A 25,399-nucleotide genomic window follows, 5' to 3' on the forward strand; every position below is an offset into this window, starting at 1 on the left:
GAACAAGAACGCCAATGTTGTGCAATTTGTGCTCGCGGTGTTGTTATTTCAGCTTGTTAGAAAAAAATGCCCTAAAATAGCAAGTGAAAACAGAAGCAATGATACGATTAGATGTCACCTATAAATGTCCCTTGCTTTAATCATACTGCTAACAGAGAGCAGAACGGTGGTCTGCCCTAGGTGCCCTGGAAACTGGGAGCTTGGTTCTTTCAGACCCTTCTAGACACTTTGGTCGTGGATTATATTTCCTGGGACTGCCACAATGAACAGACATGGTGTTGCCGTTCATTTTTATAAAACCAGCATGTTTTCTTCTTTGGTAGAAGTCCCTTTTTGGCCTGATTTCTCATTTAATTAACATTTTCCTTGACTATCAGTCGTGAAAAATCAATGGATGTACAAAATTTACCACTAAGGAAACAAAATGATTTAAGGTGTTACAGTTTGCCGATATGGGGACAGAAGTAGATTTTTTGATTGCAAGCATAGTTTTATTTTAAATTCTATTCAGGGAATTTCAAGAGTTTGCTTTGACACTGCCTTATTCCTCTTTTTACCTGGTATAACTCAGCAGCATTCAGCATAGCTGCCTGCTAAAGTAGAGCAGTAAAATGAAGGCAACTGTGTATCAGATTTTACCAGCACGGAAAAATAGTGACTTTGTGCTAAGAACTGACTTGTACATTCATTTTTCTGTAAAAGCACAGACACGTTAAAGGGTGCTTTGTCTGTTTTGGCACTGAAAGGAAGGGCACTCACCAGAGGCCCCGGAGGGCCGTCCTGGCCTGGCGCTCCAGGTAGACCTTGTTCTCCCTAGAAAACACATAAAGTTTGCTTTAGCAGAGGATATACAAGAAATGCAACATTTAAAATACTATTATATGCTCCACTTACTTACCACAGGGCCAGGAATGCCCCGGAGACCCTCTGGGCCAGGTTTTCCTGCAGGTCCCTGCGGACCAACCGGACCTGTTTTTCCAGGAGCCCCTTCGGCACCAGGTTCACCCTAGAAGGACATAAGCAAGGGGTTGGAGAGGGAGAGCTGACGAAGCTTGGCACCGTGGGGATATACAAGTCACAAAGTGAGAGTGAAGTTTCTTCACTCCATTTTTTAAAAGCTGCTCTGAAACTGCTCTGCACAGGGTGGTTTTCTGAACAAAATTTTGCTCTTCACATGAAGATGTAGTGCCAGCAAAGCCGGCTCATCCTGCTTTTCCGCAGGGCTGAGCTAAGCTAGGCCTGCGCTGGTGAGAGTCCACCACGGGCTCCGTTATGTACTGCTGCTGATTCTGGGTCTTGATTTGGATTTTATGGTTTACCAGTTATTACGCTGATAAGTTTCACACTCGCTGCACGATAAGCAATTGTTTCTTCATTTATATATAGTTTACATTTCCATGATTCTGAAAAAATGTTGCATGTATTACCTTTGCACCTTTTTCACCTTGCCTGCCTTCAGCACCAGTTGCTCCAGGGGGCCCCTGTAAAAGACAGACTGAGCTCATAATGTCCGTTTTCTACAACATTACCAGTGAAAAAATTCTGAGAGTGCATTTTCCACTGCATTAATAAGCAGTAAGAGCTAACAAAAGAACATTAAATTTCTTTCTTGACATTTTATTCACAGGATAAAAATACCAATTCGTTGTATCAGCTCTTTTTCCCTTTATGAAATTTTCTAGGATTTTAATACCTAAAAGAATATGTATCTCCTAACTCCTCTGATATGATGAGGTTAAAACCAAATAAATAGCTTGGAAAAAATTAAGATATAAAAGGAGGAGGAAAAGAACAATACTAATTTACACAGAGTAACAGTTTTAAATTTGCTTTGCATTGACTTCTGTCTACTCACTGTAGGTTATCCACTGATCCCAAAAGGCCTGTCATGCTACAGAGCGACATGTAAGTCTTTATTCCCTAAGGCGGCGTCGGGCTCGGTAAGCCTTTTGATAACGTTTGGACAGCCAAAAAATGGATACATGCATTAATAATATCCAGTAAATATGAAGGGGGGGGAATCCCGTGACTGGAGGTTGTAAGGAATGAAATAAAGACACTGACTAGAAATAGCTCTTGGTATCGGGTTTCCTGCTGCTGCTCTACCAAAGCTCTGCCTGACTAGGACAGAACTCGGTACTGCAGGACGAGGCGGAGACGGGATGAGGTTCAGGTGGAGGCCACCGAAAGGTGTCGCAGTGGTCTGGCAGCGCTGCGACTGCCTGTGGCTGACGTCACCCATCACCCTTCATTTTCTCAGGGTTTCAGTGAAAAACAAAAAGACATTTTTCTCCTCTGAAACATCAAGGGCTGATTTTCAGGTCAGGGAATTAATATTCATAGCTTCAGTTATGAACAGAAGCAGCATCTAGAATCTAATGTACTCTCTGAAACTGGCGCTCTCATATATACACTTAGTTCAGAAAAGAGACACGATAATGGACCGACTATTTTCCTACAAGGTTAATTTTTAGCCTGGGAAGTGTCTTTATTACAAGTAGCTATTTCTTGCCAACCGATGAGCAGCTTAAAGCAAAAGGAAAGAAAAGTGACTATGATCAAACACAAGGTGATTTTCTGAATCTGTAAAACTTATTCCCTAAAACCTGGCCATTGATGCAACAATTTGTTATGTAAAAGTTACAAAAACCCCAATCTTCCAAGGACCAGCAACAAGAAAAATTGACTCACTTCTATTTATTGTCTGCTTTTTACTTCATAACAATAGACAAAATAACGCAGGCCCCTACAAGTAAAGCTCTGAAGCACGTTCTTAATTTTACAGAGAAGAACCGTTCTTCTGTGAGCTCAGGGCTTTAGACTAGAGCCTGACCTAACAGCAGTTTTTTATACTAGAGCTGAATTTAGCCCAAACTTTTTATAGCCTGCTATATTTTGCCATCCACTACTGTTGGCACATACCTCGAGCAAGTCCACCAGTTTTAATTTAATTCCTGGAAATTTACATTAATTTTATAACTATTTATGTAGAAATATATTAAGATCCTTCATTTGCTTCTGAAATTAAGCTTTCTCCAGGGTGGAACTGAACATCTACAGCACTGTATGAACCTTTTGGCCAACACAAATGGTTCAGGCTTTCCATTAGAGGTAACGCAGAATGAATTAAATTACCCACAGTGGCCTGTGCTCATTTGTTGTGGGTGCCACAGGTTGGTCTCTGTGGTAGTTGTAAGTGCTGTAAGCGGTAAAGGACTTAGTTTTACCTCTTCAGAATACAGAGAAGCTAAAAAGCCCTGGACACTGTGGTCCAACTGCTGACTATTTAAAACAGGAAGAAATATTTAAATCACTGGTCTTCCCATAACGCCTGTGATGCCTGCACCCCTTTGGGTAGGTTGTAATTGGTCGGGTGGATCACGGTTCGCAGCAATAACAAGAAAAGTGGTTAGCAGGTATATAAACAAACCCAGGAACATTTTAGAAACGGGACATTTTTTCTTACATGAATTTACACGCGCATTGTCTTTACTGCTTGAAAATCCCTTTTACTCAAGTTCCCTTACGGATGATAATCTACCCTACCTAAGAAACCGAGAGGGGTTGAGTGCGGTAGTTTGTATTTGAGAAATACGGTCTCCGCATAATCTAGAAACGCAGCTGCAACGTGAATTTGCAGGGCTAAACCCACAATCGCCAAATCACAAATACAGTGACTCATGACGGCTGAACAAAGGGGGTGCGTTCGTTACCAGGCAGTGCCGATGCAGCGCCAGGCGCAAAGCAGCTAAATGAACTGCTCTTTCTAACGGGCTGTGATTGCTGGCCTGGCACAGATGGTGCTTCTGCAGAGAAAGACTGCTAATTATTATTTATCTTACCTTCCCACACTTGAGTTGTTGGAGTGTCTGGTAAATTTTAACTGACAGAAAAGCTCTCAGTAACAATAATTTGAAATTAATGCTCCCCACCCTCCCCACCCCAGCTACCATGGTGATTTTTACGATCGTTACACTTTGGGCTTGGAGATGTCGCCCGATACATTTTACGCAGAACTGAGAAGACAAAAGAACTCATACAGAGTGTCGACACCTGCTCTTTTATTGACAGCCGACAGTATGCCTTCCAGTTTAGACCAAAAATGTGTCTTAGTTCTGCACTTCAAGTGCTAACATTTTCAGATTGATGTATGGAGCCTTATGCATACGTGATCTAGACATCCAGTTGACACCAAGAAGGAAAACGGCTAAGCGGCAGAAAACACAGCTGAAGGGCCCAGCACCCTGAAAGGCGTTGAGTTTTATTAATTGTAAATGTTACTTGTTTTAAGAATGAATGTTGTTTGGTGGTGTCTCTTCCTCATACTATTCTTAACATTTGTCAGGTAGAAATCAATTAATTCGAACTAGAGGTATTACCCAGTAGTCTATGGCAAAACAACAACAAAAAAAGGGAGTCCCAAAAATATGTGCAAAGAGTTAAGCTTCAGAAGAAAACAGTAACTACATAACTGTAGAGTGATTTGGTCTTTGTATGAGCATTTCTAGGCAAGCAGGCATTGGGTCAGGAGGCATTTTGAGATGCTCCACTTCTCACTGACCACAATTCCCTTATCTCCTCCTCTGGAAGGAGAAGCTGGAAGACACTACACCTCTTCAGAAACACAGTCGTCACGCAGCATGCTGCTGGTCAGCGCTGCTGTTATGAGAACAGGAAAGCTGTACAGCTGAGAACTCTCGCTGACAAGCCCGTAGCAATTTGTGAACTCCTTGGCTGTCATAGATTGCGCCAACAGTAAAGTTAACTTTATAACACAGTTTTTGTCTTCTCAAGGTTTAAGAACACTTCAGAAGCCGCATCTTTCTGTGAGGTTGGCAAGTTTCATCCTTCTCTTTTTGCAGACGGAGAAATTCAGATGGCAATATTACAGATGTTCAACATGCATATAAAGGGAAAAGAATCAGAAGAGGGATTCCTAGTCCCAGAGCTCAACTGGACAGCCTTGAGAAAAGGAGGCTCAGAGGGGATCTCATCACAATGTACCAGTACTTAAGGGGCAGCTACAAAGAAGATGGAGTTTCCCTTTTTACAAGGAGTCCCATGGAGAGGACAAGGGGGATGGACACAAGTTGCTCTTGGTGAGATTCCGATCGGACATGAGAGGGAAATTTCTCACAGTGAGGGCAGTCACCGTGGGAATAATCTCCCCAGGGAAGGGGTTGGCTTGGCCACGTTGGGCACCTTCAAGAGTCGGCTGGACAGGGTGTTGGGCCACCTTGTCTAGACTGTGCTCTTCCCAGAAAGGTTGGACTAGGTGATCCCTGAGGTCCCTTCCAGCCTGGGATTCTGTGTGATACTTGTTCAGCTTGGAATGTAATACACATACGTGTAATGGCTCAAGTTTTCTACAGAACCCAGGCTGATTTGCATCAGTGGAGAACTCGTCAAGGGATTCAGTGATGGAAAGCCCACAGTGAGAGGAAGATGTCCTGATGAAGAGCAGCCATTCTCAAACCAGACAGAAGTGGTAAGGCTAGAGATGGGTCCTGGATAGCTCGGAAGGCAAGGCAGCCATCTGCTGTGGGCTGCCTCTACCAAAAAGCCTATTGTGCTGGATATTTTTATAAATGTAAGCATGAGAGCTGACGAAGTGGTAGCCACTGTGGGTAGCCTCTGAGGTCTTGATTTGGCAAGGTGCTTAAACGGGCACTGAAAGCTGCAAACTGAAACGCATGTGTCCTAGCAAGCTGGTATGCTACGTTGAATCGGGAATACTAGGATTTTCCAAGTAGCTTTCTTTGGTTAGTATAACTTTACTTTAAAAGTCCTTCTATTTGCATTATAAAGCTTTGGTCGTTTAACATAAAAATATAATTTTTGGAAACACTATATTTAACTGCTGCTGAGCATTCTTCAGAACGATGCTACAGAACCGCTAGCATTGGCTGGCTAGAATGCTAAGTGTAGCACTGAAATATTGTAGCTTAATCGCTCAAGTTGCCCATCTGTAGTTATGAAAGAACATAATACTTAAAAAACGTGTATTATGCAATTGATAACCGCTTTCTGATCGACCTCAATGGCAATTATGACACGATTTCACTTGGACGCTGTTCTCATTCACGTCCTGCGATCGCTATTCCATTGGCTGGCTATTTCTGCCTAAGAAAGAGTAGCAAATGCTTCTGAGTACATTCCTTTTATTTTAGAACTACATCCTTTTGGGGCATTATCAAGTATAAGAAACCTTCTTTAAACCAAGGGAAATACGTTTTCCCCAAATACTTCAAACATTTACTCCTGGATTTTTATTATCTTCCCTTACTTGAAGTTATAAACCAAGATAGAATGTCTACAGGATAAAAACCTGTATTGACTACCCAAGTAAAGCAAGGGGGGTGTGTGTGTATATGTAGTTGGATAGAGGAAATATTGAGCACAGTCTCTTACTTCATTGACAAGACACTCCTTAAAAGATTTACTGCTTTTCTGAATTAATTACAGGGCATTTTATCATTGAATTAAAAAATAGAGTTTAGTCAATACTAAACTAGTCCCTGAAAGTCTGATCCAATAAATCTGTACTTTTAAATCAGCTGGTGTTTTGGGTCTTGATCCTCTCTTGCATCAAACTAGAGAATCTGGCCTTCCATTTATTAATGATAAATTCACTTCAGCTCTGCGTTTCCTGTGATAGATTTCATAGCCGTAATTTTTTAAACAGTGTGTGCACAGACCCGTGCTAGATCTGCACGCACAATTACTGTGATTACTTGCACTAAAACTACCCAGACTTATAAAGCCTTCTGAGCACGTATTTATCTGATCTGGTCCATGCACAGATCTTTCCAGAAGTCAGAATCTGTAAAATATTAATTACGATTTAATGAATTTTTTTTTTTTAAATTAAGAATATAGGTAATCACTTGGAGAGACTTTATCAATTACTGTCACACGGTTTGCCCTTCGTAGATTATGGTTAAATATAAATATACATATTTCATCTAGTCATTCATCTGAATATAGGGCTTTGTTCTGAAGATACACTGTACTCTCCCTTGTAAAACTTGAAGTATCTGTGGTATTAGGACTTTCTGAAAGGCAGCGGTGGACATATTTTTTGGAAGACCTATTATTAGGTCTGAAAAGTAATATATTAGGGTACACGTTTTGTGGATGCTCCGATGATCCATTTTTTGTTTCATCCACAGATTTAACCTTTTATCTTGATTTAGACTTGAGCTACGTGGCCATTGGCATGCTAGCCAATTTTACCTCTTCGCAGTGGGAATCTGGAACGGGCTTCTTGCTCTGACTTGACCTTCCTAAGAGGTATTTCTTAAAAGACGTCCACCATACTGCTTGTCCGTGAGGCCCTTGCTCAGTCTGCAAAGCTCTGGTACTTATTGTCAAAGCCTTTAGAGCACCATAGGAAAACAATTTTGGTATTTGCTTCTCTCACCAACTAATAGTAATCCTTTTACTGTCACCTGTCAATAAGTGGGAAAAACAGTTTATTCTTGGCCTTCATTTGAGAGTTGAATGTCACTGTAAGTATGTATCGGTAGCCAAAGTCTCGTAGATACAATGGGAAAACTCTACGTCCGTGTCTTTCGCTAGCATTTGTTTCCCAGGGAAAGCTGGGGGAACCTCCTTGTAACTGGCAATACTAGACACCGGTTGCTCAAAACTGTGAAACCTGGCAGTAAACATAATTTCATAAGACTGGGCAGTGACACTGAGTTAGGTCAGTTACAAAGTACAGGGGAAGAGGGGAATGAAAAGAACAGAGTAAGACGACTGTACGGTTGAGGAGTTCAAGGGACTAGATTTAAACGTATGAATCCTGAGCTCTGCCAGCTTGTTTCAGAGACAGAAAAACAAAACATGGGGTGGAATGTTGCTTTCTAGTAGCGTAGCCAGAGCTGCACCTCCGCAGGCGGCAGCATTACTACTGAAATGGTACGTTCTTCTTAATCCGGATGGAAGGACACTTGTTAGGGCTTTTTGCTGAAATTGAATCTGGCATAAAAAATGCTTGTCGTTCGTTTTCACCAGTTGTGTGCCCGTTCTGCCAGCAAAGCATGAAGCTTTCGATCGGTCGCTGTTTCTCGCTGGTGTAGTATCAATACAATACAGACTCTCTACGAGCTTGAAACATTCAGGTACTCAAGTAATGCAGAATCTGATTCCACACAATGTTTTCTTCAGAATTCAGGAATGGGATCGCTTGGCAATATTTTAGCCGTAGGTATTCCCTAAATCAGAAATGCGTCAAACCACAGGTGATGTGATATTTGTGTTTCTAAAGTGTTTTTGTCTAAGGACGATGAGGTGCAACATGTCCGATCTGTTGGGAGTGAGGTACTGCCTTCCTGTATCGTAAATTAGGAAGGTCTAATCTGATGTTGAACAAACATGCTAATTGGTAATATTCGATGGAGCCGTATTTCAGTTCCAGTGATAAGGTTGTTAGCGCTACCGTAATCGTTCACAGTATGACAAATGTTTTGCAAGTAGGTGGAGCAAATAGATTATTGTGTAAAACAGACAAAAGTGATCAATCAGGCATGGCAGATCACTCAAGCCCATTAAATAGGGCAATTTAACACTTTTTTTTTTTTTTTAAATAGATCTCAGCTTACATTTAAAGATGCCCCCTCCCTTGTTTTTTAAAGTGTAAAAAGTGCGTCTGATTGCCTCTGAAGCAGACCTACAGGTTGATGCATCTCCTACAGTTCTGTAAGTGTAACATTATTTACTGGTTTTGAGTAGTGATATTTGTAAAGCCTGTGAAGCTTCAAAGACTTTAGAAATAATGGAATGGCTCCATAAGTTACAGAAACGTCTGCTTGTTAATTTTGTATGCAGAGGGGATGACATAGGTTTGCACAAAAGCTGCGTTGAAATTATTTTATTTCAGAAGTGAAAGACACAAAAGCAGACACATTCTTCCTGCTCCCTGCCAGCAGTCGTGTGCCTAAGGATGATGTCTTGTATTACTCTCGTCATCGCTCACTCCTATTAGCAGACCAATTCAGCAGATACTGAATTCTTACCCTGGCAGGCAATGAATTCGCTCGGGTGAAATGAAAAAGCACATTTATAGATCAGGCATACATGCTTCCCTGCGCTTTTTTGTTCCCAAGTAACCCACGTTAAAGGGTTCTCTCTGTTGTTTTGGTTTTTTTCCATCTCTCCCATTACATTACTTAAACTTCAGACATCATACCTGAGCGTGACAACATGGAAAACAAGTGGCTGGAATTCTCTAGAACATAATGTCTCGGAAAGAGAAATGTACGGAGAAAACGAGGAAGGACTTACTCTTTTTCCGGGTGGACCCGGTGGGCCAGCTTCACCTGAAGGGCCTGGTGGACCCTGCAGTGGAAAATGGTAAGCTCAGCGGTGAGGAAGGATAAAGCTCCGTATTAAATGCAACAGATACCTGCAATCCATTGGCCCCTTTCAACGGACAGGCAGTAAGTACCATAAACACAGAGGAGCACACCTGCTTATTCAACGAGTCCTTTCTTAGGGCGGCCTTTCGAAATTCTGAACGCCTTTTGTTAGTGTACAAAATGCAACCATTCTTTTTTTCTCTTCCCATATGCAACAGAAGTTTCAGACCAGAAGGTGGCCGCGCACAGGTAACACATGGTCATCGCCTACTGCCTAAACTCCATTAGGAAGTTTTTTGCTTTCTCAGGGGCTGAAGTGATGCAGATCGGAGTGAAAAATGTTAGCAAAAGTGAGTTAGCCGCCCCGTGGGTGGCCTTCTCGTAAAATCTCTGCGCTGACAGCCATTTGGCCACCCCGTCCTGGTAAGCTGTGATACTCTTAAATGTTCCAGGGCTGCTGACCCGTTTGATAAGCTTTTCTTCAGCAACGCAACACCCTGAAAGTACGTACTGCTCAGGCAGACGCGCAGATACTGATTTCCTGAAGTTTGCAGGCAAATCCCAGTTATAACTTGCTTCCAACCATACGTTCGATGTACTAAGATTTTCAAACTCCTGTACAGGATAATTCCCTGATAACCAGAACTTCCAGAGCCAGAATGAGACTTTCCAAAATGGAAACCCTATCTTTTTGCAATAAAAAATTTAATGGTATTTTAATATGGGAATTACAGAACTGTAAGAACTTTGCTGCTTCATATGGGTTTTGCTCAGATTCTTCTTAACTTTCTTAAAGCAGAAACATCAAGGCTTTGCTTCATTTCATCAGGTCAGCTAGTGAAGATTATTTGGCTGCAGCATTCCTTTCTTATGCTCAGAGTCGCTCGATTTTTAGTGCTCCTAAGCAGCTCCAGCACAAATCCTTAATATATCATTTGTTCCTGCTTCTAGAAGAAACTGAGCTCTTGCTTCTGATTGTGACTATAATATGGGCAGTTCTAGCTCTACAAGGAAATAGATCTTTTTCAGTATAATAGAAAAAACATCCGTTTAGAAAATATTTTAAAGATTATGACTGTAGAAACCACTGGTTCAGAAAACGATACTGTCTTAGCATAGGAGAGAACATGCAGCTGAAACAGAATGACAGAAATGACTCACAGGTTGACCAGGATCACCATCTTCACCCTTCTCTCCACCAACACCGTCTTGACCCTACAGAATTCACAGGAAAATAAAATCTAAAGTTCAGCTGTATTAAGTAACTTAGTCTCATTTACAAATATAAGAGCGCTGTTTTTCTGCAGAGCATTTTCCCAAGGACAGTAGTTTTCAAAAAAAAAAGATTTTTAAAGGAAAAAAAAAGGTTTAGAAAAAAGATTTCTAAAGCTTTTTTAAGCCTTAAGAAATATATGAACAGAAAAGCAACAGATCTTAGAGGCCAGACCTCATTCCCAGAGAAGGAAGAGGCAGGGTAAACTAGAATTTAGTGCAGACCAAGACTAGAACCTAAAGCTGTTTTTTAAGGATACTTACAGCTGGACCAGGCTCCCCAGGGGGACCAGGATCTCCAGGAAAACCAACTGGGCCCTAGATAAATCGGGGAAAAAAACCAAGGCAAGTGTCATCTACAGCAGCTACCAGCAGATAGCAATCATCACAGATATTTTATGAAGCATATAAAGAATGTAGTTCGAATTTAGAAATTCATATACAGTTTTATATGTAGCACAGCTTCAGCAGTGCTTCACAGTGCTTTGTGTTAAAATCAGTAAGCTCACTTACTGGGTTACCCTTAGGCCCATCATCACCTGGAGGTCCTTTAGCACCTGGTGGTCCAGCTGCTCCGGGTGGACCAGCCTCACCTTTTTCTCCCCTTTCACCTTTTGGACCCTGTAGAAAAGAAATGAACACAAAAATGTCATCTGGAAATTGAATGGCAAAACTGTTCTCAGACCTGGGCAATGTTACTCATCAGTAAACTGCCGGCACGTGAATGGGAGACTAGGACCTCGGCCTCAGATGGGAAACCCTGTGAATCTCGGGTCAAGTGCCAACATCTGCACCGGGGTTGCATCAATGAACTGTCTTCAGAGAGAAGAACATGCATGTCAGAGTTAAGACTTCTGGAAGAAAAAATAGGTACTGTCCTAGGACGTCTTCAGCTTTGTCCTCTAGCTGCTAGTACAAGTGCGGCTATAATTATACGGAAAAAAATTCCTTCTTAAAGGTAGAAGTTCTGCACTGAAAATTAAAATGTACACAGTATTCAGTCTGATTAAAGGCTTTCTAAGGTAAGTGCTACCACATACCTTGGTTCACCGTAATAAAGGTCAATAATAAGACAAAACCAGAATACTCACGGATGTTCCAGATTCTCCAGGAGGTCCAGGGTTACCAGCTTCTCCGGGTTCACCCTGTAAAAGTGCGAGGATAAATTGATGAGTCGTTAGGTAGAATATTTCTATGAATTCAATTCCGTTATTACGTATTCCTGTAATTTCTTGTTGTGCTTATTCATGTGAACAGCTTAAAGGAACTGTCTTATCTGGTCTGCCTAAAGGGCGTTGAGTTACATATAGATTTGCAGAACTGGAACCTGAAATTTTAGAGAGAATATACCAAACTAAGCTTTCAGTGAGCCAGGGAGACTAACCTTCCCCTTGAGCTTTGGAAGCTCTTCCCCTCTATTATCCCATTTATTGCAAATTTCCCATTTGTCATTTTTCTAGTCAAAGAAAAGCCAAAGTAGTATATTGACTGTGGATGGTTTTTTTCCTCTAGGAGATACATTTTGCCTGGAAGTAAGTTTCTACAAATAAGAGAATACTAATTGGAAATGAATGTCAATGGAGTGAAGATACTGCTGCTGTAGCTACTGTTAGAATAAAAAATTGTATGAAGAAAAAAAACAAGGATAAAATAATAGCATTGGTGTTATTAATACCCTCACCAAAGGCCACAAAGGTGTACGCTGTGTATTTACTGGTGATGGAGACTGTTTAGTAAAGCAGATGGCTTTGAGGATGACACCGTGTGAACAAAAATCTGTGCACGTCAAAGATGATACCCGTTAAGTGAATATTTAAGTCAATGCAGTCTCTTTTTGAGCTAATACACAGTATTGGCTCAAAGGCTGTCTTTGCAGTTGTTCATTTTAAAGTTTATTGTGACTGATCATTTTCTAGCTCAGTGGTCTGATAAATAAACCTTTATAGAAAGCTACTCTGTTAGTAGAATATTTAGCTATTAGCATCACAGACATGGAAATCTGTGAAAGGGTAACAGAATCTGCTTTGTGATGGTCATGGAGCGCGGAGATAAGAACTATATATTTTTATTCCAAAGGATTTCTCAGTGTAACTGCTAATGGGGGGGATTTTTTTTCCCCCCATATACGTTCTTTTTCCAAACCAAATGAACCTGGCCAATAATTCTGTCTATAAACAAGAGCATTTCAGTGCCGAAAATGCATTTCACCCAATCACCTCTACTGAACTCAAACACAGGTTTGGAATAAATTTGTGTCTCTTTCATATCCCGTGTGACCTGCGCGCCTCTCTTTGCTCTGCGACAGTTTAATTAATACAACATGCATGTCTGGCATTTCCATGCAGACAGTATAAAAGAATAAATCATAAATTATGAATTTTCAACAAATCTTATGGTGTAGGTGCTGAACTTTTTTTTTCATAGAAGCTAATAGCAGCATGATGACCTCACTGGGTCCAGAATCTGGCCCAGTCTAAATATGACATGAGATGAATGGAGAAAGATCTGAGTACCCAACTGAATTCCAGAATTGGATAATTAACAGATGACCACAGTTTTAAGAGCAATATTAAAATGTCCTTTAGAAAGGACCCTTCTAAATGGTGAATTTGCCTTTAGAAACTGCTATGTTTTATTAGACCTACTTAAATTTGCAGTAATCTTAAAAATTGTTGATCCCTTAGTACTTAATATTAATTTGCTTTTGTGATACAGCATTCATTATTTTAGAAATAAAAAGTCTAGCGGATACTTCCGGTCAATAAGCACTAAGTACATTTTCTAGGAAAAATGCATAAACTTCATTTCCTTACCCTCTGCACAGGGTCTGCTGAATCTGCAGCATCGTTAGTGATGCTTTTTTTGCCCATGCTGACTGTCAATCAAATTAGATTTATGCAGCAACAGAGAATGAGGTCTGGACTTAGTAAAGAAACCGATGGCGCTCACGTTAGTGCGTATATTGTATCTAAGAGAGTCCGCAATATAGGCCCCTTCGACAGGTGCCCCGTTGCAGGACTAAATGGGTGGCGGAAGACCAGCCATTGTGCCAGGTCTTGCCTGACAAGCCCCTGTGCCAGTATAATCCCCTTCTCAGAGAGCAAGTTCTTTTCTTCTGCCTTTCTGCCAAATGAGATTGTAATTTACGATGATTCACAGTTGATTTGTAATCCACCCTTTACCCTTCCCGTTGACAAACACGTCTTCATTTTAGGATATCATGAAAGAAGAGAAGAGCCGGGCTTTCTGTGCCAGATTGGCCTGTACTCGGGGACAGCGGGGCCCCACTGCCCTCCTGGGCTCGCAGGGTCCCTGCGAAGGCACGCGCGGTCAAAGCGGCAGGTGCGGGCAGCCTGCGGGAGCTCTGCGCGCAGGAACGCCCCAGCAAGCAACAGTGTGGAAGCAGCCGAATTGGAAGGGCTGGGGAACGGCAAGATGGTCCCCTTAAAGGGCATCTGTGAAAGATGAGACCGGTTAATCTCACATTAGTACTTCCAAATCATGGCTCTGTTAAAAACGTGAGCCTTCCCTGTAGGCAGTAGTTTTTTCTGACACCGATTTTTATATTCCAAATATTAGGTACTATGAAAGGTGGTACTTGTTTTAGACAGCTCTGAAGGGTGTTAAACTGTTTTGATAGAGAAGATTGTAGCAGGTACATATTTACAGCGTGTATCTTTTCAGCTACTAAAACTGTGCAATCTGTAGATTATGGTTTGCCCTTGTCTGTCTTTGCATTTTTGGTAAGGGGGGTATTAATTCAGGACCCGACGCACCTTGTCCGTGGGAAGTACCTCACGGTCTTTTGGGAAATAGATTTTATGATCTGGTGACAGATTTATTCCACCTCTGGAATTTTTATTCTCTTTTGTGGTCAGGTCGGATCTTCTAAAAGTTAGTGTGGTCTTTCTTAGACAAAGCCTTCCTCGGGCAGAATTTCAACAAGCAAAGACAGAAATTCTGAACCACAGAGAGTCATGTCATTTCATGGACATGTTTAATTCTGAAAACCTTGGATTAAGCAAGCAGAATGATTTGTGTCAGGCCGAGGACAGTAGTTCAGAAGTCCTTTGTTTTCCTTATTATGACCGGTTCTAGAGAACTGTCCATGCAAAGAGGCAGCGGATGGAAGGCTGCCACCTCTTGGGTCAGTTCTGGGACGTGGGCATTTATTTTGTAAGAATGAGGGGCATCTTTGCAGCTAGAGGGGTTGTGAAAAGGATTCAGTGACGTTTTTGCCATCCTCACAAAATAGAAAACGGTGACTCTAGAAGACAATCCCTTTTCACATAGGTACGCATCTGTGACTCTCATATATATAATGGCTCTGCGAGAGAGAAATTGAAGAGAAATTCTAAAGCTGTGCTATATTTGCTGGGTGGACTTATGTTTGTGAGCACAGAGGGATGGAGAAGGCTGAGAAGAGATCACAGTGAGTCATGTAAAGGTATTAAAAGTAATTTGTTAGATATTCAGGTAGCACAAACTGTCATAGACACACCTTGCTCAAGTGCCTTGGCACCTGCCTGCACGCAGCTGCGTGGGGGAACGACGCGCACATAGAGGTGGCTGCAAACCTGTCGGACGGGGTTTTACACTTAGGGCCAGAATGCTCAATTGATTTTCTCCTCTCACTTCCAGCTGCAGTACAGACCAGTGGCTGAGTAGGCCTGTAAACCATTGATAACTGTATTTTTCATAATACTATTGATTTTATTGATAAAAATGTAATTCTCAATAAGTTGGAAGTATTGATAATTTTGATTTATAATATTGATAAACAATATAATAGGAAGGAGTATAAACCCAGCTGAGCGTAGTGGTTTTCTAACATCGGACTTTTTCATAGAGTAAACCAGATTTAAATCCTGAGAGGGTACAGAAAGAATGCTTAGGTTCTGCAGACATTCATTTTGCGTTGCTCAACGGCACCGTACGCGGTGCAGTTACCACCGATTAGCCGAAATTAGAAAGGCAAATTTATTTTACTGGGCTTCGTGGAAGAGAGGCGTGAGGTTAATGTTACTCATTCTGTTCCCTCTCTGTGTTGTAAATTCTTAGATAGTGTAAAACAGCTAAGGCCCAGTTTTGAGAAGTCAGGAGCGACTTACTGGGCACGTTAGGGCTTTGGTACCGACTTAGAGAGAAGCATGCGTTGGTACCTTCTGTTTTTCTGCTTTTTCTTAATTATAAGCACAACAAAGAGAGTAGTCTCTGGGTAGAAGCTGGATTTAAGTGCTTCTGGTTGAGTGTAAGTCTCAAGACTTCCAGACCGCTCCGTGGAGGCTACAGGCATTAATATTGCAAGGCTACATGCACAGTTGTACTGCAGATGGCTTTGAACATCTAGGGCTGTGTGTGTACAGCAGAGGCAACAACAGGCTCGTTAAAAATGCATGGAAACGTGACAAATTATTTTTCTGGCAAATTATAAACAAAGGGGCTTTGAAACCCCAGTTCTGATGACAAAATATCTCCTACTCTAACCAGTCAAATGTGAAAGTGAGCAAATCTCTCTCGCTGCCCAGCCGAGACGGGGACGGCAGCCAAACGTGCTTCCACGTGTCACAGGTCGCACTGCTTTGCGTTACCTGTGGTTCGATGCATCTTTCCTGAAAGGGATGCAGAGGCCAAAGAGCGCGGAGGTAATAAGGAAAACATTGGGGGGGGAAATATGTGGGAAGCAAAGGAGGAGGAAAGTAGTTAGAGAAATAAAAACTTCCGAAATAATATGCTTGGAAGCTTCTCTGTATGAGCGCAGAGAGCATGGGAAATAAGCAAGAGGAAATAAAAATGACAGCCAGTGATTAACAGTCTGAATTTTGTGTTCTCGAATTAACTTTGGTGGGCTGATTATCACAGATAGGGATTCTCAATCACACAGGAGAGTCGTAGGGAGAAACAAAGGCATAAGGCGTTCAATATAAGTCAACGTTTTTACAAAATGAGTGGAGTATAATCTGGTCATGAAACAGTACAAACTGAAGAGGTGATTGAAACCAATGGCAAAATTCCTGTTGACTTCAGTGGGCCACAGTATTATACAAGGCGTGAGTAGAATGGCTGCTACCCTGGATGTCGTGGTCTCATAACAAACGTTTTCTCAGTATGCTGGTGGTCACAGGAGGAACTTCTCGTCCCACAGTGCCCATTTGCCTTCTGTATTCCACTGACTTTGTTTTTCCAATCACTTTTTCTGCCTTCTCTACCAGCTCCTACAGTCAGACCCAGTTTTGGGTCTCTTCCCCAAGAGAAAAAACCAACTCCTGCAGCTCTTCATGAGGCCAAGGGCTCTTTTAAGGTGGGCTGGAGGAACAGTGTCGCAAAATTGGGAGATTAGAGGGAATATCCGTGTTAGTAATGCCGTCAGGCATGAGGGCATCATGTTTTGTATGTCTTATGCAATTATGGATAAAAAAAAGATGGAAGACGCAGGAATGCCACTGCTACCAAGAGGTGTGTTGATGCTCAGAGGCACAGCCTAAGAAACAGGGAATGCCGTGAAGCACGGCCAGCTTAAGGCATGACAAAACTACAGTCTAAAGTTAACCTTTTCATCCACTTGGGCTCAGTACCCTTTGATCTCAAAAGACAAAGGAGGAAGACAAAATAGGGTATCTCTCCATCCAGCCATATATTGTACTACATTATTCTCGTACTCTCTTCACCACATCCCAGAGCGCTGGTAAGTGATTTGTTTGATGGGCACGTAGAAAAAAATCATGTAACATCTGAAGATTCTATTAAAAGACTGGTTCGGTCATACTGACAAGAAGTTGATTCCTTTTGACATGGCCCTAATATAAGTGAAAGGTTATTTAAAGAAAAGACATTCTAGTGGAAAAAAAACCAGACCCATAACCAAAATTTTACGGTAGATGTCAACAATATTGAAAAGCATCATAAGAAAGATCTTTTGCTATCACAGAGGAACAAGAAGTGTGTGAGATACTGTAGGATGAATTGCAGCTTTTAAATTTTTTGTTACTATTAGTCATACAAAGGATCCTGGGAAAACAGTGGCAACTTCCTTATCTTGTGAAAAGAAAGGAAAACTAAAGACTCTGTGAGCAGAGTGACACGCTTCTGGACAGCGATCAAGAGGATCATGATAAATGTATGTGACACTGATTGACCCGGTACTTGAGTCATTATTTGTAAATTCATAGCTCTGATGGATTTATGCCTGAAGGTACAATACTGGTGCACTGCCAAGGGCGGTAAGTGGATAAGTGAAAGGGAGCAGAAGGCAACACTTCCGAAGTGCTGAAGCTCAGTAATGAGGAAGGTGGGGGAGAAGGTACCTGTGAACTTAATCACCTGATGGGACAGGAAGGAAAAGGGAAAAACGTGCTTCAGATTCTGAAAAGTTACCAACACTGTGAGCTTTCTGAAGCAGTGCCGATACTGACGGTCCTAGGGACGGTGGGGTGGTTCAGCCCGGGGAAGAGAAGGCTGCGGGGAGACCTTATTGCAGCCTCCCAGGGCTTAAAGGGGGGCTTGAGGAAGGGTGGGGTGGCCTCTTCAGCAAGGGCTGCTGTGACAGGGCAAGGGGTGGTGGCTTTAAACTAAAGGAGGGGAGATTTAGCCTGGGTATAAGGAGGAAAATATTTTACAATGAGGGCGGTGAAACCCCGGCCCAGGCTGCCCAGAGAGGTGGTCGATGCCCCATTCCTGGAAACATCCAAGGCCAGGCTGGACGGGGCTCTGAGCGACCTGCTCGGGTTGGGGATGTCCCTGCTCGCTGCAGGGGGCTGGGCTGGATGGGCTCTAAAGGTCCCTCCCAACCCAAACCATTCTGGGATTCTATGCTTTTTCTAGGATTCATTGACATCAGCGCTTCACTGAATATATACAACATTTTGTGGCAAATATTTAAATACTCAAGAGCCATCACCATGGTTTCTCAGTAAGTTATTTATACGGTGGCCTGCAATGTATTTCTATTCTGTTTCCTTCACCTTGTGCTCCCTTCAAAATCTTTCCAAATCCAAATTTAAAGAAAAAAATAATATTGAATCTGTACATTACAGCAAAATGCATTTAGGCTTACACACACGATATGGCTGAGGGCATCTAACTTGTTAAAATAAACGTAAGTAGGAATTTCAAGAGACTGTCTTGAATTTTGTGTTTGCTCTTCGTTTTATAATAGCTTACACTGGTGATTCAAATCAATCACACAAAAAAGCCATTACACCTATTGCGTACAATATTTTTCCTTTAAGAAAAAGGAAAATATCTGACGTTCTTTGGGTAAGATGAAATTTAAAAAAACAACCCACCCCGTATACTGGCAGGAAATTTTCTGAATAGAGAACTGAAAATAGCAACAAAAATAATTTTGGTGACTGAATGTCATATAGCATCAGTTTGAGTCAGGTTTTCAACCAGCACAAATCATCCTCAAACCTTTGACTTACTGGAGCTGTAGCTGTATGAGGAACAGATACATACTGGCGCTTCAGGTCCGCTTCACCTCGATGTTTACTGCTGATGCCTTAGATAATAGCTTATATTCTGAACGTTCCATATAGAGACCTATATGATAGTCTAAACTCCACCAGTATAACATGAAAAACACTTGAAGCCAACAATGTTACGGGAGGCATCCAGCTATGTAGTTATGGAAATCACCAAAACCTTTAATCCTCCACCTGAAAAACTTCTGCTCCAAAGCTCTTTCCTCTGATTGTTAAACATTTTTGTGAGGTAAAATGTGAAATAACGAGACCAACCATGGTGAGCCAGCCATGAGGAGCACAGCTAGATCACTATTAACGCTCACTAGGTCAATGAAGGGTATTTGGGAACCGTAATATATCCATATGGCTCCAAAAAAGAATCAAAATGTATCTTGATCCACTCCTATTCCAATGTTTTCTCTTTCTAGGCGATTGTCGACACTCACCTTTTCACCAACACCTCCAACAGAGCCGATCGAGCCTGGGGGGCCTTGAGGACCCTGCAGCGATGAAAGATGTTAGTTATTTCAAATATAGTTATCCCAAATATGGCGCTAATTACTGAGAGAAAAAAATCCTTACATCGGCTCCATTAGGACCCTGGGGACCTCGTGGACCTGGCGGGCCAGGTGGACCCTGTAGCAAAGAGACAACTGGATATAGTTACAGTCACAAAAAGTCCAGTGGGGCTTTTTTTTGGCCAATGAAAAATAATATACTCAATATGCAGAGGACACTTTGAATCTTCGCAGTGCTACAGCCCCAGCAGGGCCAGATCGCTGCCCACTGCGCAGCTCGCGAGGCGCCGGGGGTCCAGGCTATGTTACACAGCACCTGAGCTGGGTCTGAGCTGATGCTGAGGGCTCCCGAGGACTGGCTCCCCGCACCGGCTTTTCCCCGCGGGTTACCTGCGTACCCCTTCCGCTGTGCAGCGGCCCCGGCGTAGCTTGTCTGTCTGGTGGCAGCCGTGTGACAGGACTGCGCCACAGTGCCGGCACACGAGCAATAATACAACAGCCAGGCATGACACGGGGCGTTGGAGGCAAACGTGTGCCGTAGGGAGCTTGCCCAGAAGGCAGTCTGTCAGCAGCATGAACAGTTGGAAAATGTAGCCTCAAGCCTACCCAGAGAACCAGAGTAAATGCAGCCAAGTCATGTTTATCATCTTCTGGCCTGCAACTACCTGAAGCTAAGGCACAATGTCCGATAAGCCACTCCGCACCCTCTGGTGCAGTAGCCGCTCCTTTTTCCTTCCTGACCCTGCTTGCCACTGCCCTCTCGGAGACACACGCAGCAGCTGCTTTGCTCCCTGCTCGCCAGGGCATCGTCTTAAATTACGTAGATGAGGCAATAGATGTGGGAAAGCACAGGAAGGCCCAGGGAGCGGTCATGGTTCACAAAATGTTTCACCCTTGGGCATCAAAGGTGCTACACCCTTGGGAGTAGCTTATCCAAGTATGGGCTACAGAGAAAAGACAGTGATACACGGACGATACTTTTGCCCCCCCCGAGTGACCAGTGGGGAAGAAGTCTTACCATTGGGCCCACATCACCATTTTCACCCTTTTCACCTGGTGGGCCGGGCAGACCCTAAAACACATGGATGAGTAAAGAAAACTATTAGTAGGGTGCCTGGAATGCTGCGTTATAAATCAATATGAAAGCATATAAATCGGCTCTACTTGTGAAACTTGAAACGGGGGTGGCGGAACAAGAAGACCTATGTGCAGTAAAACACCAAAAAAAGCAGGTTGGTTTTTGTTTTTTTTTAATATTACAGCAACTGTAGGTAATCCTAGGATGGTTAAAGCAGATGAGGTAGAAAATTTTTGAAAACAAAAAAACCAAAAAACACCACAAGTGGTGGTTGTCTTTTGAAAGCACTGCCACCATTATCCACACCCCAGGTGGGCATGTGGCTGATCTGAGCGCCGCTGTGCCGCCGCTGTCGTGACGCAAACACGAGCAGTGCCGCACGGTGAAGTGGCACGCAGCGACGGCGCCGCCCCCGAGTACTGGAAGCTGCGCAACGCCGTTAATAGGGTGGCCAGTGGAGGTGCTAAATCCTGCCGCGAGGCGCTGCGCCGCGCTATGCAGCCGTAGCCTGGGAAGCAGCGTGTCCAAGTCGGACTAGTAACGCACCCCAAGAGAAGGAACCCATAGGTGATGCTACTACTGACAGCCAGTATAACGTTACCCCGGAGAGAGACGCGCTGCCACCACTGAGCTGGGCAGTCCTACACGTAGGAGCAAAGCTTGGCTTCTGTAAAAAGCAGCTCCCCTGGCTCGGGGCAATAGCATTATCTTGATTTACATTACATTAAGCTCTGCTTCTAAGTTTCACCTCCTGGATTCTGCTACTTTCCATGCGTCAAACTACAGCGAACCACACGGGAAAGCACAGTTTGCCAGCATTGCTACTAAGCTGTAGATTAAAAAAAAAAAGTATGCAGTATAAACTTAGCCACCGTGCTATCCATGCCTCAGCTGCCCTCCTACGCTGACACGCGCTGAACAGTAGCGAGACTTGTAAAAACGCAGAGTCGTGCCTTTTCTAAAAATGCTGCATGTCCCTGTCAGCGCTCACCTGTCCGCGCGTGGTGGCTGTGTGACAGCCCGGGCACTAGTCGATAATCAGCATGGAGAAAGCCAGCTTTAGGCCACGTGGTGACACAGTGGTTTTGCTGTATAAGCCTTGCTTAGTTAAAAAAAAAACACTAGACCCTATTGTATTACAGTGGCAGCCCAGAGCCGATACTGGAGTGCGTACCGTGCACTGACTACAACACGCGCTGCGGAGTGATGCCCGGGTTACGACAGCAGGTAGTTTTATTCCTTGCTAACTTTCTTCATGTTTCCTTTTTGTAACCTTTGTCCAACAAATGAAATTTGCATCGACTTTAACTTTCTCCTTCACTGTGAGGCCTTTCAAGGAATAGTTTTGTGGCTAACGGGCCTGAGGCGTGATTAAGAGCAGAAGCCTGGACGTGGACTAGCCGGCCAGTCTTCAGAGCGGTGAATCGCACCGCAAGTCTAGGAAGATCTAGCCTAGATCTTCCAGCTGGCAACACGCCACTAAATTCTACCCCATGAACATAAAAAGCCATTTAGCCTCAAAAGCTGGCTGCCTTAGCCATTGCACTTGATGGGCACGATAATCCCAGCCAGCTGGGTCACCTGCTTGCGGGGAGGGCTCTGTGGCACTTCAACGGCCTTTGAACATTCACTTGATAGGGCTGGCTTTGAAAAGACTTGCCAAAGCCGTTCGGTGAACTCCTATTTCAACTCTGAAACACTCCAAGTGACCGCAGTGAATCAGTATTTCGGTGCTTTATTGGCCGCGGTATTTTGGGACTCCTTTCAGTTCCTTTTGGCAAGAAGTAACTGAGGTGTTTGTCATTTAACACTTCAACATTTAAGTAAAATTGCCATCAATCGACTATAAGATAACCTGGGTAGGCCCCTAGCGTTTTTCAGATTTTCTTTACTTTCGCCTCCTTTTGTTAGAAACTTCCTTATTTTTAAAAACACTATCAACATTAAATAGCAAGGAAATTCACAATTAGGTAATAACTATTCAAAATTACCAATGCTCACTTTTATGAACAAAAATACTTTCTATTTAATGTCCAATGTAAATGCTATCAGTAGAATTTAATGGGAGTGAGTGTGATGTAGTTACCGTGGAATATTAGATATAAGATAGAGAAAATTGTGCTCATTAAATTTAAAATGTGAAGGTGGACTTTACTGAAAAACATCAGTTGAAACAGCCCTAGACCTGAGAAAAATAACAAGGATAATTTTATTTCACCCTCTTTAAAATAGTAAAAAATATAACAATTTGTAATAAACATTAGGAATATTTTTTTTCTGCGTTAGTATTTCCGAAAATAGAGATGTTTTCACTTTCAAAGGCAGTATGAACCTACACAAGCCACATGTGTTGGTGCAGGAACGAACCTTTCTAAGGTTTGTGAACCGCATTACGTAATAGAATTTAACAAAAATGACAGGTGCAGATTAAGGTTTGGCTTAACGAAAGAGCGGAGCCAGTTCATACGTGGTGGACAGGAAGGAGACAGCGTGTTTAATCTATTCAAACACTAGTGCTATCATTTGCCATTTTTTAGCAGAGAGTGGATATGATTCATGTTACAGCTTAAGGCACAGATTAGAAATAGTTTCAAAGTAAGTGCTCTGTCCGCTACAGTTAATTACATGGAAGTGAGTCAAAGGCCTGAAAGTCTTGTTCTTTGTTTTGCTATATTTAAGCAAATTAAATTTTGGAAAAAGCCGGATTCTTCAACTGTAATTCTCTGGATGCAGCGGTGAGAAGCTGCATTTTACTGTAGCCTTCCATAGTGCTTTTTCACTCATAAAATAACAATTTTAAGAGGAAGAAACATGAAACTATGGGGAGCTGCCAGCGCTGGCAGCAGCGCGTAAGCGTCATGGAGTCCCGCTAATCTTTCAGCGCACACGTCGTGTCTGGGGTGGCACCACTGAGAAACACACGGCGTTGCCTGACCCTAGTGCGAAAATACAGTAAATGACTCGGCTGTTTAAGCAGCGCTCCAGGTTGAATCTTTTATTTAAAACGTGTATCTCCAGTAAAGAGAAGTGCTCTTGTTAAAACAGAAACTGTTGGACTCTATAAATGAATGAGTTACTGAACGAAATTCTAAAGCCTGCGGTAGCCAGGAGTCCAGATTCAGAGCATCTTACCGATCGCCTTCAGCGCTAAATCTGCTGTTTATGCACAAACTCTATAAATATGGGATCTTTCAGGTCTCATTAACTGGTGCTATCACTTATTTAATACAAGACAATAGTTTCTGACACAGAAATCAGGGTTCTTACAGGTGGAGGGTGAAAAAATAAAGGACTTTTTACCTGTAAGCCAATAGGCCCTGGAGGGCCAGGGAAGCCTCGAGGACCTTCATCACCTTTTTGCCCAAACATCCCTTGCTGACCTCGTGGGCCCGGCTCCCCATCACCTCCCTGTTTGGAAGCAGCGAAAAGCAAAAATGTCACAGGTCTGGTGATGACAGGAAAAGCTCCACTGAAATCACTGGAAAACAACTACAAGAGGGCTCAGAATCACTCCTGCAAATGCACGTACCCCCCCCCCCAATCCAATGACATCGTTACACAAATGGAACACCAGCGTATGCCCCGGTTTAACGTAGGTCAAATAATACCGTGTACCCGAAGGCCTCTTCTCTTTCTCAGCTGCATACACATTCTAGCTGCTGAATGCCTACGTATTAGTAAATATAAGCAGCATATAGTTCTACCAATCGTCACGGTAGCAGAATTCAATGCCTTCTAAATAAAAAGCCGCCTGGTGTCAGGTGGATTTTAAAAAAGAGACTTTTTTTTTTTTTTACTGATTTTACTGTCATACAAACCATCAAACGCGGTCCCTGGAAGGACAGGCCCCAGTTGCTAGTTACACTATTTAATTTTTAATAATTCCTTCAAATTACTGCCCTGCTGTAAAGCTGAAATAAAACACCACCTGTGCAGGCTTGTTTACAAAAAGGAGCGGCATGTAGGCGGACACCGATAGAACTGTTCATAGTGAAAGACAGTGCTAAGGAGCACGCCGGTCGAGGAACCGCTGGGTAGCGGGTGAGTGATGGCAAGCCGGGGGGGGTCTGCGCTGGAGAAGCTACTTACAGCTATTCCAGGGGCACCAACAGGACCCTGGAGACCTGGTGGACCTGGAGGACCCTGCAACAAACAAGCAGCCGAGAGGAAAAGTTAGCGATTGCGGCATCTGGAATGAGATTATAAGCAAACATAGAGACAACCCTATTCGCACAATCAGGGCCTGTTAAAAATAGATGTAATACTCGTGTCATGGTTTTAGCTGGGATAGAGTTAATTTCCTTCACTGCAGCTGGCGCAGTGCTGTGTTTTGGCGTTAGTATGAAAATAATGTTGGTAACACACCAATGTTTTAGTTGTGGCTGGGCAGCGCTTGTACTAGTCAAGGGCTTTCCCAGCTCCCCAGGCTCTGCCGGGGGCACAAGGAGCCGGGAGGGGAGGGAACACAGCCGAGAGAGCAGATCCAAACTGGCCAGAGGGATATTCCCTATCATGTAACGTCATGCCCAGTGCGGTACCTGGGAGGGGCTGGCCGGGGGAGGCAGGCAGCGATCGCGGCTCGGGGACGGGCAGCGTTGGTCGGCGGGTGGTGAGCGGCTGTGTCATTTGTGGTTCTGTTTTTTTCCCCATTTTCCCTTTTCATTATATTATCATTATTGTTATTCTAACAACTATTATTATAAT

The 25,399-nt window shown here is 43.0% G+C and overlaps 1 protein-coding gene across 4 annotated transcripts in view; it reads right to left on the minus strand.

Moving 5' to 3' along the window:
- COL11A1 (collagen type XI alpha 1 chain) overlaps nucleotides 1-25,399 on the minus strand; it is a 163,924-nt gene that overhangs the window by 14,543 nt on the left and 123,982 nt on the right. For all 4 annotated transcript variants that reach the window (XM_075098258.1, XM_075098259.1, XM_075098260.1 and 1 more), the window contains 13 exons: nucleotides 24,785-24,838; nucleotides 23,996-24,103; nucleotides 20,636-20,689; nucleotides 19,682-19,735; nucleotides 19,546-19,599; nucleotides 11,726-11,779; nucleotides 11,148-11,255; nucleotides 10,899-10,952; nucleotides 10,524-10,577; nucleotides 9,289-9,342; nucleotides 1,428-1,481; nucleotides 899-1,006; nucleotides 760-813 (listed from right to left, as the gene is read on the minus strand). In XM_075098258.1, the coding sequence (XP_074954359.1) occupies nucleotides 760-813; nucleotides 899-1,006; nucleotides 1,428-1,481; nucleotides 9,289-9,342; nucleotides 10,524-10,577; nucleotides 10,899-10,952; nucleotides 11,148-11,255; nucleotides 11,726-11,779; nucleotides 19,546-19,599; nucleotides 19,682-19,735; nucleotides 20,636-20,689; nucleotides 23,996-24,103; nucleotides 24,785-24,838 (864 nt within the window). The remainder of the gene's footprint in view (nucleotides 1-759; nucleotides 814-898; nucleotides 1,007-1,427; nucleotides 1,482-9,288; nucleotides 9,343-10,523; nucleotides 10,578-10,898; nucleotides 10,953-11,147; nucleotides 11,256-11,725; nucleotides 11,780-19,545; nucleotides 19,600-19,681; nucleotides 19,736-20,635; nucleotides 20,690-23,995; nucleotides 24,104-24,784; nucleotides 24,839-25,399) is intronic.

The sequence above is a fragment of the Phalacrocorax aristotelis genome, chromosome 6, assembly GCF_949628215.1.
Source record: "Phalacrocorax aristotelis chromosome 6, bGulAri2.1, whole genome shotgun sequence".
Lineage (NCBI taxonomy): Eukaryota > Metazoa > Chordata > Aves > Suliformes > Phalacrocoracidae > Phalacrocorax > Phalacrocorax aristotelis.